Source organism: Ursus americanus, chromosome 7 (genome assembly GCF_024610735.1).
Source record: "Ursus americanus isolate L20-20 chromosome 7, mUrsAme1.1.p, whole genome shotgun sequence".
NCBI lineage: Eukaryota > Metazoa > Chordata > Mammalia > Carnivora > Ursidae > Ursus > Ursus americanus.
In genome coordinates this window covers 47078311-47091719 of record NC_142133.1, presented here as the reverse complement: position 1 = coordinate 47091719, position 13409 = coordinate 47078311, and the positions used below count along the sequence as shown (strand labels likewise).

Here is a 13409-nt window from a genome sequence, read left to right as displayed (position 1 = left end):
TTGAAAGACTATCTTGAATAGATAAAAGTGCTTGATTCACACTTTCTTCCATTGAGTTTCCTGAAGAAATGCTATCTCATTATTGTCTTGCTTTACACATTGTTTTTGAGAAGTTTGACACTAGTCTAATTCTCTTACTTTGTAAGTTATTTGATCCTAGTGCTTTGAGACCTGTAGGAATTTTTCTTTAGTTTTTAAAAGCTAATAGTTTTAAGAGAATGTAGGTCAGAATTGATTGCTCTGGGTCAATTTTCCAAGGTACTCTGTAGGCCCTTTCAATATATAGATTTAGGTTTTCTTTTCTTGGACTACATTTATAAATGTTTGTTCTACCTTACGTTTTGTTTTTCTCCTTCAGAGATGCCAATTAAATGTATGTTATTTCTTCTTTGCCCGTCTCCTAATCAATAATTTTCTCTCTGACCCTTTTATTTGCCCATCTCTAGCTTATCTTCATTCCCTTGGTTGTTTTTCTGTCTTTCTTCTATTCTCCTTTTTCCTATCATTCTCCTATAGTAATTATTAATTTTTCATTTGAGTTTATTCTCCCTTTGTCACCATGTATTTTGAATTTTGAATTTTGATTCAATGTGACTTTACACATATTCAATGCTTGTTTGAGGATATTTACTCTAGTTGGTAGTGTAGCTTCTGTTTCAAGGTTTTTTGGGAGGGAAAAGGAGTATTCATGAGGTCTTTTTAATCTTCGCTGTTTCCTCCGTGTTGTAGTTTTGCATGAATTTAATATATCTTCATTTCCTTAGCTTATGGATTTGAAGTGATTTATGAGACTTATAATTCAAGGGTATTCTGTTCTGTTCTGTCAATGTAGAAATGTGCAGATTATTTAATTTTTTGGCAGTGTGGAAAAAGTTGGGTGTTCTTTGATTTTTTGGTTCTCTTTAGTCTTGTAGGACCTTAAGTTTTCACCAGTTGCTTCATTTCCCCTACACCACCCCAAGTTTAAATAATGCCTCTTCTTTCTTCTTAATCTTATCTGCTCCTCCAGAATGAGCGGTTAATGCCATCTCAGATAACTTGCACTTCTAAATCCTTTCCTGTAGTCAGTGCTCTGATCTACTAGGACTTTAAAAAAGAAATCACTTTACCATTTAGAAATTAAGTAGCATTCAGTTTAAAGATAAGAAAGGAAGAAACTTTATTATTCAATTTCTTAAAAATTGAGAATATTATAAAACAGTTTTAGTAAAAGTAAATGTACCCTTATTTGAAAGATAATTGTGCGAAAATTCTTATCATCATCAAATACTGCTGATAGGCTTGGCCCAGATCCACAAGTTTTTTCTTCAAGTTTGTTGTTAATGTAAGGTCTGGTAAAAGCATCAAAATACGTATCAGGTACAAGGTTAGGAACTGATAGCACGGTGTTTTGAAAATGATTAATTGCACCCGAAATCCCATCCTGTTAGAAAGAAAAACATTAAACATAAATGTAAACATATATGATTATATTTATGAATAATTTTGAATTTTTTGAAATGCTAAAATAACTCATTCAACTGTAACAAATACTGTGTTGATTCTGAGTTCATACAAATCATGTGAAGGACATGAGTTTTCTGGCCAAGAAGGGACATTCAAGAGGCTACTGCCTCTGTATGGGAGCTTCTGAGTGAGGCCCCAACCAGAGGGAACTCAGCAGTCCACTTGACCTTATGAATATTCTAAAATAACCTATCTGAATCATAGACTACTGGAATTGGAAGCAACCTTAAAACTCATCTGCCTTCTCATCTTACAGATGCATAAATTGAACCCTAGAGTGGTAAGTGGTTTATACCTCAAGGTCAAATAACTCATTATAAAGCCAAGACTAGAATCCAGAGATCCTGATTACTACTGCTTTTGTGCTACAGTATACCAGGAAATATAGACTCTCATTGGTTTACTAATCTATACATGTACACAAATGAAGAGGGCATAATTCTAAGACGGCTCCCATGATTCCCTCCCTTTGGCGTACATGCCTTGAATGTAATCAAAAAGGTATATCCTCGGTCTACCTGAATGAATCTAGTGAAAACTCTTAAAAGAGGGATTGGGCCCTTTGCAAAGGAGATTTTCTAACTGGCCTTGAAGAAGCAAATGTCCATATTGTAAACTGCTTATAGAGTTGGCCACATGGCAAGGAGCTACAGGTGATTTCTAGGATCTAAGGGTGGTCCCTTGCTGACATCCCTCAAGAAAATAGGAACTTCAGTCCTATACTTACACCTATACAGCAACTTGAGGGAACTTAGAAGTAGACCTTTTTCTAGTCAAGCCTCTAAGGAGACCTCATCGCAGCCACTACCCGAACGACAGCCTGGAGCAGCTTTGAGGCAGAGGACGAGCTAAGCAGTGCCCAGGCTTTGGACCCACAGAAACTGTGAGATAGCACATGGCTGTTGTTTTAAGCTGCCACATTTGTGGTAATTTGTTACACAGCAACAGATAATTAAAACATTTTCACAGATGCAGCATGCCTAAAAAGATTTCACAAATTGTACTTACGATAGTCAATTCTAAATTTTGTATAGCATATGTTCTCTTGCTGGGGCATCCTACCAAGCTCCCAATCTGTCTCAAGTTAAAGAAAATGTGCTAAACTTTTAGATAGTTTTTATGTAGATGCAATACTGTGCACAGAACAGTACTTTCTTTTCCTTCCGATCATTTTGGAGAAGGAACAACAGCAAACCTGCCAATCACTTGACAGTAAAACACTTGCTTTATTTCTCAAAAAGGTACTTATAGATGGATGCTCTATGAAGGAACACACACCAGAAAGTCTTCCAAAGAAGGTTCAAATAGTAATGACTGGACTGTCAAAATCAGTTCTGTGAGAAACATGGGGATGAGAGACTCATCTTCTTCCTGCTTTTCCCCCACAGAGGTCACCTGAAATGAGCACATGTGCAGTGTTTTAAGATGTAAGAACCAAGGTATAAGATAACAGATATCTGTATTACAAGAAGCATGTAAACTGAAGCTTATCCAATTAGTTGATTTCATAATGTTGGCTTGTCTTGCAACAAATATTACCATAGAAATTAAAAAATAAAGGCAAACACTGAAAGACTACACAATAGTGTAAAACTTCTCTCCTTCTGAAAACACTATCAACAAAATGGAAAGGCAAACAAGCATAGAATACAGGAAATTGATAATATTTAGATAGAAGTGCATTTGATATACTCAATAGAAATTTATACTAATAATATAACAATTGATACATAAGTAGATATATACTAAAATAGAAATATACTTAAATAGAAAAACAGGCAAAGGGCATAATCTGACATTTCCTAAAAGGAATATACAAGTGATCAATCAATCTTCTTGTTCTCGTACTCAAGACAGTTTACTCAGTAACAACATTTATTGAGTATTCACTGGGTGCCAGGCAGCGCTCAGTATTCATGAACGCACACCAACCATATGAAGCAGGTATCATTATTGCCCCCACAAGAAAAATAGAATCTGGAGAAAGTAAGACATTTCATCCAGGACACACTGGTTATTAAATGCCAGGCCAGCACTCAAACCCAGGTCTTTCTGACCACAGGACCTATGCTCTTATCCCTGCGCTGGGGTGACAATTAAAGGAATATGACAATTAAAAGCAGTGATGTACTACTTCACAACCATCAGATTGCCCACGATGAAAATTAATGATAATATCTAGTGTGCATGTGGTTCATTCTCAAACATTGCTAGGAAGGTTGTAAATTGACACAAAACTTTTTGGAAAGTTAATGCATCAGTATCAAAAGTACATTTCTGACCCAAAAATTCCACATCTAGGAATTTCTTCTAAGGGGAAAAAAAATCAGAAATGTGTGAAAAATGTATGGACAAGGATGTTCTTTGCTTATTTGGAGTAATAAGAAACAAAGACATCTTTGTCTATTTGGAGTATGAGAAAGTGATCAACGATAGAAAATTATTTAGAAGAGGTACAGTAGTTATATTTCTACGTGAGAATATTATATAGAAAAATACATATTGCCTTCGGAGATTTTTCACAATACACTGCTAAGTGGAAAAAGCATGTGTTAAAGCAGTAAGTATGGTACGTTTTTCACTTGGAAATAGTTATCTTTGGATAGCAGAGGGTCCTTTTCTTTCTATATTTCTGTGTTCTTCCAATTTTCTTCACTTAGCATACATTACTTTTGTTATTAGAAAAATAAATGTTACTTTCAAAATGTAATAGTACTTAGAAAAAGGAGGAACTGAGACTAGGGAAGGAGAGAAAGTAATAAAAAGGAGTATGCAACTAAAATTCAGCTTTTGGAGAAAAGGGAAACTTCATAGCTGGGTTTCCTGAGCAGACAGTTGACAGGTAGTACTTCATCTCAAATATCTCAAATTACTCTGTGTCTCTAAGATCAACATCCTCCCAAGAGGTTATCCACTCAAAGCACAAAGGTTTGCTTCCATGATTTGCTTCTTCTCACCCCTAAACCATTGCTTAGCTTTCATTTACACCACCTTCCCTGCTTCTCTCTTCCAGTTCATGCCATGATGACCCCCGAACCATAAGCTTCTTGGGGGCAAGAATCCTGTCTATGCTTTTCATCACTATATACCCAACACCCAGCACAGGGATTGGTACATAGTAGGTACTTAAGAAATATTTGTCCAGTGAACACACGAATAGCCTTTAGCAAATTCCTATGAGACAGACAGCAACATCTAGCACAGTGGATAATTTCCTCTATTATTAGATACTTGATGATACGGTGATTTTCACTCTGCCGTTTCAAGTGCATATGGTAAGCTCTGATTGTCCTGTGAAATCTTCTACGCATTTCTGCTACTTTGCAAGTACACAGAAAATATCATAATTCACAGCACACAGTAAGCACTCTTCAATAAATGCTGACCTATCAATTTTCTTAATTTTGTCTGAATATACCTTTTTCTCAGTGACTTCAGTCTTCTCTTCAGTAATCCATTTCTGAATGACATCTGCCGAAGGTGTTCGTTTTAGCTTGTCAGTAAGATAATTCAAAAGAGAGTTAACAGAATTCACTGTTAGGACGTGCATTGTGTTCTCAATTAGATAGTCATTTAGACGGATAAAGCTTGAAAAGAAAAAAAATACAGCTTCAGTTTTCTATATTCCCTACTATGAACGTGACACTAAACCATATATTTTTGAAAGTGACAATAAACCAAATATGCAACATTTAAAATATCATAATTTCTCTTTGAATTTCCATTTATGTTATAATTACAGAGACTTATTGTCCAAAAGAGTTATTCTTGAACATTCTTCATTTTAAAACACAAATATATTCAAATATATAGCATCAATTTAGCTGGGTGTTCTAACTATCCAAAAGGATATTTAATGAGCAATATAGCTGGTATGGAAAACACACCCAGCTCATCTAGCCAAAAGGGCCATAAGATTTTTTAAAGATGCTGCACAGAAGAAATCAGAAAATATACAACATCTGTAACTCACATTCTAATGGTAAATGTGTGAAATCGCAGCTGCTGACCCAGAGAGGCAGATTTTATGTTTCCTTCACTTGGGCATTTAGAATAAATGTTTATTCTACTCAGCTGAAGGCCGAGAGGTCTTCTGTGACCTGTACTCTGACGGTGGCCTGAGGGATTGCTCCACTGACCTCTGTTGTGACACAGCCATTATTATCATATCATTTCATATATAAACCAGAACGCAGTTAAGACTTATTAAATATACAGGAGAGTTAAGATGGCGGAGGAGTAGGAGACACCGTTTTCAGCCGGTCCCCGGAGTCGAGCTGGATAGGTACCAGACCAGCCTAAACAACCACGGAACCAGCCTGAGACGCAGGAAGACGCATCTGGATCTCTACAAATGAACATCTCCAGCGCTGAGTATTGAGGTACGAAGTGGGGAGCCATGAAACTGTGCACAGATATCGGAAGATAAACGGAAGGGGGAGGGAGCCGCCGCGTTCGGGTGCCGGGAAGCGGTAGCCACTTGCACGGGAGAGCGGGCGGGGCTCGCGGTCGGCACCCGCAAAACAGCAGACTGAGACCGTGAGCTGGGTGCGCGCGCCACCAGGCATCTTGCGGAACCCCGGAATCCTGGTGCGCTCACTGGATCCAGACTGAGACCGGGAGATCCGGGAGCGCGCGTGGGCGGCTGGCGGCATTAGAAACACAAAGGACAGAGACGCGCCGGCCCTGAAAGTGGGGGCTGGGACGCCGGGTGTGGGGCGCACATCCCGGGACGCTGCAGGGTTGAGCAGCACCAACAGAAACAGAGTTAAAGTGGCCAGAACATTAGTAGAGAACGGGCCGCAATCCCTCTGTTCTGTGACAGAGGCTGAAATTTGGCCGCTGCTGCTCTGACTCTCAGAAGAGGCACAGCAAACCGCCAGGGAAAGCGGCCAGAGAACAAAAGCCTGGAAATACCGGCTCAGAGAGTGCCCATCCCCATCCTCCCTCGCAGGGGACACGGAGACTGTACCCAAACAGGACTGCCTGAGTATCGGCGCGGCAGGCCCCTCCCCCAGAACACAGAAGGCAGGCTGAAAAATCAAGAAGCCCACAACCCGAGGCGCCGGGGTGGCGCAGTCATTGAGCGCCTGTCTCCGGCTTAGGGCGTGATCCCGGCGTTCCGGAAAGGAGTCCCTCATCGGGCTCCTCCGCTGGGAGCCTGCTTCTTCCTCTCCCACTCCCCTGCTTCTGTTCCCTCTCTCGCTGGTTGGCTGCCACATAAATAAATAAATAAAATCTTTAAAGAAGAAGCCCACATCCCTAAGATCCCTATAAAACAAGGGGCACGGCCTGGGACCCAGTCAATAATTTGGGCTCTGGAAACCCCGCAACCTCTCTTCATCAGAATGACAAGAAGGAGAAGCCCCCCCCAGCAAAGAAAAGACAGTGATTCTGTGGCCTCTGCCACAGAAATAATGGATATGGATGTAACCAAATTATCAGAAATGGAATTCAGAGTAACGATGGTCAAAATGATGAGTAGAATTGAAAAAACTATTAACGAAAAGGTTACTGAGAATATAGAATCCCTAAGGACAGAAATGAGAGCGAATCTGACAGAAATTAAAAATTCTATGAGCCAAATGCAGGCAAAACTAGAGGCTCTGACGGCCAGGGTCGCAGAAGCAGAGGAACGGGTTAGTGAATTGGAGGATGGGTTAATAGAGGAAAAAATGAAAATAGAAGATGGTCTTAAAAAAATCCACGCCCACGAATGTAGGTTACGGGAGATTACTGACTCAATGAAACGATCCAATGTTAGAATCATCGGCATCCCCGAGGGGGTGGAGAAAAACAGAGGTCTAGAAGAGATATTTGAACAAATTGTAGCTGAAAACTTCCCTAATCTAGCAAGGGAAACAAACATTCGTGTCCAAGAGGCAGAGAGGACCCCTCCCAAGCTCAACCATGACAAACCTACGCCACGTCACGTCATAGTGCATTTCGCAAATATTAGATGCAAGGATACAGTATTGAAAGCGGCCAGGGCAAAGAAATTTCTCACGTACCAAGGCAAAAGCATCAGAATTACGTCAGACCTGTCTACACAGACCTGGAATGAGAGAAAGGGTTGGGGGAGCATATTTAAAGCTCTTTCAGAGAAAAACATGCAGCCAAGGATCCTTTATCCAGCAAGGCTGTCATTCAGAATTGATGGAGAAATAAAGACATTTCAGAATCGCCAGTCACTAACCAATTTCGTAACCACGAAACCAGCCCTACAGGAGATATTACGGGGGGTTCTATAAAAGTAAAAAGGCCCCAAGAGTGATACAGAACAGAAAGTCACAGCCAATACAAACAAAGACTTTACTGGCAACATGGCAACATTAAAATCATATCTCTCAGTAATCAGTCTTAATGTAAATGGTTTGAACCATCCGATAAAACGCCACAGGGTTGCAGATTGGATAAAAAGAAATGACCCATCCATTTGCTGTCTACAAGAGACTCATTTCAAACCCAAAGATGCATTCAGACTGAGAGTAAGGGGATGGAGTACCATCTTTCACGCAAATGGACCTCAAAAGAAAGCTGGGGTAGCAATTCTCATATCAGATAAATTGGATTTTAAACTACAGACTATAGTTAGAGATGCAGAAGGGCACTATATTATTCTTAAGGGAAGTATTCAACAAGTGGATATGACAATTATAAATATATATGCCCCCAACAGGGGAGCAGCAAGATACACAAGCCAACTCTTAACCAGAATAAAGAGACATATAAATAAAAATACATTAATAGTAGGGGACCTCAACACTCCACTATCAGAAATAGACAGAACACCCTGGCAAAAACTAAGCAAAGAATCAAAGGCTTTGAATGCCATACTCGACGAGTTAGACCTCATAGATATATATAGAACACTACACCCCAGAACCAAAGAATACTCATTCTATTCTAATGCCCATGGAACATTCTCAAGAATAGACCATGTTCTGGGACACAAAACAGGTCTCAACCGATACCAAAAGATTGAAATTATCCCCTGCATATTCTCAGACCACAACGCTCTGAAATTGGAACTCAACCACAAGGAAAAATTTGGAAGAAACTCAAACACTTGGAGACTAAGAACCATCCTGCTCAGGAATGACTCGATAAACCAGGAAATCAAAAATCAAATTAAACAATTTATGGAGACCAATGAGAATGAAAATACAACAGTCCAAAACCTATGGGATACTGCAAAGGCAGTCCTAAGGGGGAAATACATAGCCATCCAAGCCTCACTCAAAAGAATAGAAAAATCTAAAATGCAGTTTTTATATTCTCACCTCAAGAAGCTGGAACAGCAACAGAGGGACAGGCCTAATCCACGCACGAGGAAGCAGTTGACCAAAATTAGAGCTGAAATCAATCAAGCAGAAACCAGAAGTACAGTAGAGCAGATCAACAGGACTAGAAGCTGGTTCTTTGAGAGAATCAATAAAATTGACAGACCCCTGGCAAGACTTATCCAAAAGAAAAGAGAAAGGACCCAGATTATTAAAATTATGAACGAAAAAGGAGAGGTCACGACGAGCACCATTGAAATTGGAAGGATTATTAGAAATTTTTATCAACAGCTATATGCCAATAAACTAAGCAATCTGGAAGAGATGGAATCCTTCCTGGAAACCTATAAACTACCAAGATTGAAACCGGAAGAAATTGATTCCTTAAACAGGCCAATTAATTATGAAGAAATTGAGTCAGTGATAAACAACCTTCCAAATAACAAAACTCCAGGCCCAGACGGTTTTCCTGGGGAATTCTACCAAACATTCAAAGAAGAAATAATACCTATTCTCCTAAAGCTATTTCAAAAAATAGAAACAGAAGGAAAGCTACCAAACTCATTTTATGAGGCCAATATTACCTTGATCCCCAAACCAGGCAAAGACCCCATCAAAAAGGAGAATTACAGACCGATTTCCCTAATGAATATGGACGCCAAAATCCTCAACAAGATACTTGCTAATAGAATCCAACAGTACATTAAAAGGATTATCCATCACGATCAAGTGGGATTCATACCTGGGATGCAAGCGTGGTTCAATATTCGCAAATCAATCAGCGTGATACATCATATCAACAAGAAAAGACTCAGGAACCATATGATCCTCTCAATCGATGCCGAAAAAGCATTTGACAAAATACAGCATCCTTTCCTGATTAAAACCCTTCCGAGTGTAGGAATAGAAGGTACATTTCTCAATCTCATAAAAGCCATCTATGAAAAGCCTACTGCAAATATTATTCTCAATGGGGAAAAGCTGGAAGCCTTTCCCTTAAGATCAGGAACTCGACAAGGATGCCCACTCTCGCCACTATTATTCAACATAGTACTAGAAGTCCTTGCAACAGCAATCAGACGACAAAAAGGGATCAAAGGTATTCAAATTGGCAAAGAAGAAGTCAAAATGTCTCTCTTTGCAGATGACATGATACTGTATATGGAAAACCCAAAAGAAGCCACTCCCAAACTATTAGAAGTTATAGAGCAATTCAGTAACGTGGCAGGATACAAAATAAATGCTCAGAAATCAGTTGCATTTCTATACACGAATAACGAGACCGAAGAAAGAGAAATTAGGGAATCCATCTATTTACAATAGCACCAAAAACCATACGTTACCTTGGAATTAACTTAACCAGAGACGTAAAGGACCTATATTCTAGAAACTATAAATCACTCTTAAAAGACATTGAGGAAGACATAAAAAGATGGAAAGATATTCCATGCTCATGGATCGGAAGAATTAACATAGTTAAAATGTCCATGCTACCCAGAGCAATCTACACTTTCAATGCTATCCCGATCAAAATACCAAGGACATTTTTCAAAGAACTGGAACAAACAGTCCTTAAATTTGTATGGAACCAGAAAAGGCCCCGAATCTCCAAGGAACTGTTGAAAAGGAAAAACAAAGCTGGGGGCATCACAATGCCGGATTTCGAGCTGTACTACAAAGCTGTGATCACAAAGACAGCATGGTACTGGCACAAAAACAGACACATAGACCAATGGAACAGAATAGAGAGCCCAGAAATGGACCCTCGGCTCTTTGGGCAACTAATATTTGATAAAGCAGGAAAAAACATCCGGTGGGAAAAAGACAGTCTCTTCAATAAATGGTGCTGGGAAAATTGGACAGCTACATGCAAGAGAATGAAACTTGACCACTATCTCACACCATACACAAAAATAAACTCCAAATGGATGAAAGACCTCGATGTGAGACAGGAATCCATCAAAATTCTAGAGGAGAACATAGGCAACAACCTCTACGACATCGGCCAAAGCAACCTTTTTCATGACACATCCCCAAAGGCAAGAGAAACAAAAGATAAAATGAATTTATGGGACTTCATCAAGATTAAAAGTTTCTGCACATCCAAGGAAACAGTCAGAAAAACTAAGAGGCAGCCCACGGAATGGGAGAAGATATTTGCAAATGACACTACAGATAAAGGACTGGTATCCAAGATCTACAAAGAACTTCTCAAACTCAATACACGAGAAACAAATAAACAAATCAAAAAATGGGCAGAAGATATGAACAGACACTTTTCCAATGAAGACATACAAATGGCTAACAGACACATGAAAAAATGTTCAAAATCATTAGCCATCAAGGAAATTCAAATCAAAACCACACTGAGATACCACCTTACACCAGTTAGAATGGCAAAAATAGACAAGGCAAGAAACAACAATTGTTGGAGAGGATGTGGAGAAAGGGGATCCCTCCTACATTGTTGGTGGGAATGCAAGTTGGTACAGCCACTCTGGAAAACAGTGTGGAGGTCCCTTAAAAAGTTAAAAATTGAGCTACCCTATGATCCAGCCATTGCACTACTGGGTATTTACCCCAAAGATACAGACGTAGTGAAGAGAAGGGCCATATGCACCCCAATGTTCATAGCAGCAATGTCCACAATAGCTAAATTGTGGAAGGAGCCGAGATGCCCTTCAACAGATGACTGGATTAAGAAGTTGTGGTCCATATATACAATGGAATATTACTCAGCTATCAGAAAGAACGAGTTCTTAACATTTGCTACAACATGGACAGCACTGGAGGAGATAATGCTAAGTGAAATAAGTCAAGCAGAGAAAGACAACTATCATATGATTTCTCTCATCTATGGAACATAAGAACTAGGATGATCGGTAGGGGAAAAAAGGGATAAAGAAAGGGGGGGTAATCAGAAGGGGGAATGAAACATGAGAGACTATGGACTATGAGAAACAAACTGAGGACTTCAGAGGGGAGGGGGGTGGGGGAATGGGATAGACCGGTGATGGGTAGTAAGGAGGGCACGTATTGCATGGTGCACTGGGTGTTATACACAACTAATGAATCATCGAGCCTTACATCGGAAACTGGGGATGTACTGTATGGTGACTAACATAATATAATAAAAAATCATTAAAAAAAAAAAAAGACTTATTAAATATACAGCTGTCAAAGCTGGACTAAGTTAGTGGGCACTGAGGAACAATAATAGTGTTCCACAGTGCCACACAAAACTTTTCAGATAATGTTTGGTGATTTTGTTTGCAAGTTATTTGTAATGATGAGGTTTTAGACTGGTGTGAAATCCAAACTCTGGAACAATGTCAAGATCCAGGTGAGGCTCTGGAAGGAAGACTTTCTGCCCCGGTCTCTCAGATGCAAAACCCACCTTAGGGAGAGAGTGGAATTTTGTGTGGCAATGCAGCTATCTGTCGTTCTTTAGTGACCAAACCGATGTAATGAGCTCTCCAGGTGCACTGGAGGAGGCCCACGACTTTCTATGTACCTGACTTCTCCTTACCACAGCCTACTCCATGCGTGGTCCAAGCTGGGCTAGAGGGAAACAAAGCTTTAGAGATCAAAGAGGAGCACCTGGCCTTGGGCATGCCTTCCACTCTCCCCCAGCTTGCCCCTCCCAGTGGCTGCTCTGCTGGGCGGCAGTTGGATGGGTGAGCTTCTGGGCATGCATTCAGTTTACCATATCCCCTAAATCTCTATTAGTCAATCTTTTGATGAAGGCTTTAATTTTTAATGAAACTTGAGAAGGGTGGATGCTCTAATTTTTCTTGAAAAAGAGAATTAATCATTTACCACGTTAGCCTCATGCAGTGATGCCTTTTGCTGGCCTGCTCTGTGTACGTCATTTTGTCAGAGTCTGTGTAAGCAGGCAACTCAGTGAGACCTCCACCATCTTGGATTTTACAATGATCTAAGAACAACAGAAGACACAACGTCAATTTTTGGGTAAAAATTCCATTTCTTTCAATATGGATTAAAAGATAAGTAAAATTCTTTTTTGTGACTGAATAATATTCCATTGTATATACAAATACCACATCTTCTTTATTCATTTATCTATTGATGGACGCTTGGGCTGCTTCCATAATTCGGCTATTATAAATAATGCTGCAGTAAGCATAGCAGTGCATATATATCCCTTTGAATTAGCGTTTTCGCATTCTTTGGGTAAATACCCAGTAGAGCAATTACTGGATCATAGGGTATTTCTATTTTTAATTTTTTGAGGAAGCTCCAGACTGTTTGCCACAGTGTCTGCACCACTTTGCATTCCCACCAATAGTGTGCGAGGGTTCCTTTTTCTCTACATCCTTGCCTACACTTGTTTCTTGAGTTTTTGATTTTAGTCATTCTGACAGGTAGGAGGTGATCATCTCGCCGTGGTTTTGATTTGCATTTCCCTGACGATGCTAAGTGAAATAAATCAGAGAAAACAAACATCATGATTTCACTCATCGTGGAATTTAAGAAACAAATGAACAAAGGGGAAAAAAGACCAAAAAGCATTCTTAACTAGAGAGAATGAGATGGTTAACTAGAGATGGTTACGAGGAGAGATGAGTGGAGGAAAGGGGGAAATAGGTGAAGGGGATT

The 13409-nt window shown here is 39.7% G+C and overlaps 1 protein-coding gene across 1 annotated transcript in view; it reads right to left on the bottom strand.

Annotated features, from left to right (window-relative positions):
- DNAH6 (dynein axonemal heavy chain 6) overlaps positions 1-13409 on the bottom strand; it is a 207965-nt gene that overhangs the window by 152889 nt on the left and 41667 nt on the right. The window contains exons 8-11 of the mRNA XM_045808809.2: positions 12609-12726; positions 4925-5093; positions 2785-2901; positions 1223-1423 (exon numbers count right to left, since the gene is read on the bottom strand). Of these exons, the coding sequence (XP_045664765.2) occupies positions 1223-1423; positions 2785-2901; positions 4925-5093; positions 12609-12726 (605 nt within the window). The remainder of the gene's footprint in view (positions 1-1222; positions 1424-2784; positions 2902-4924; positions 5094-12608; positions 12727-13409) is intronic.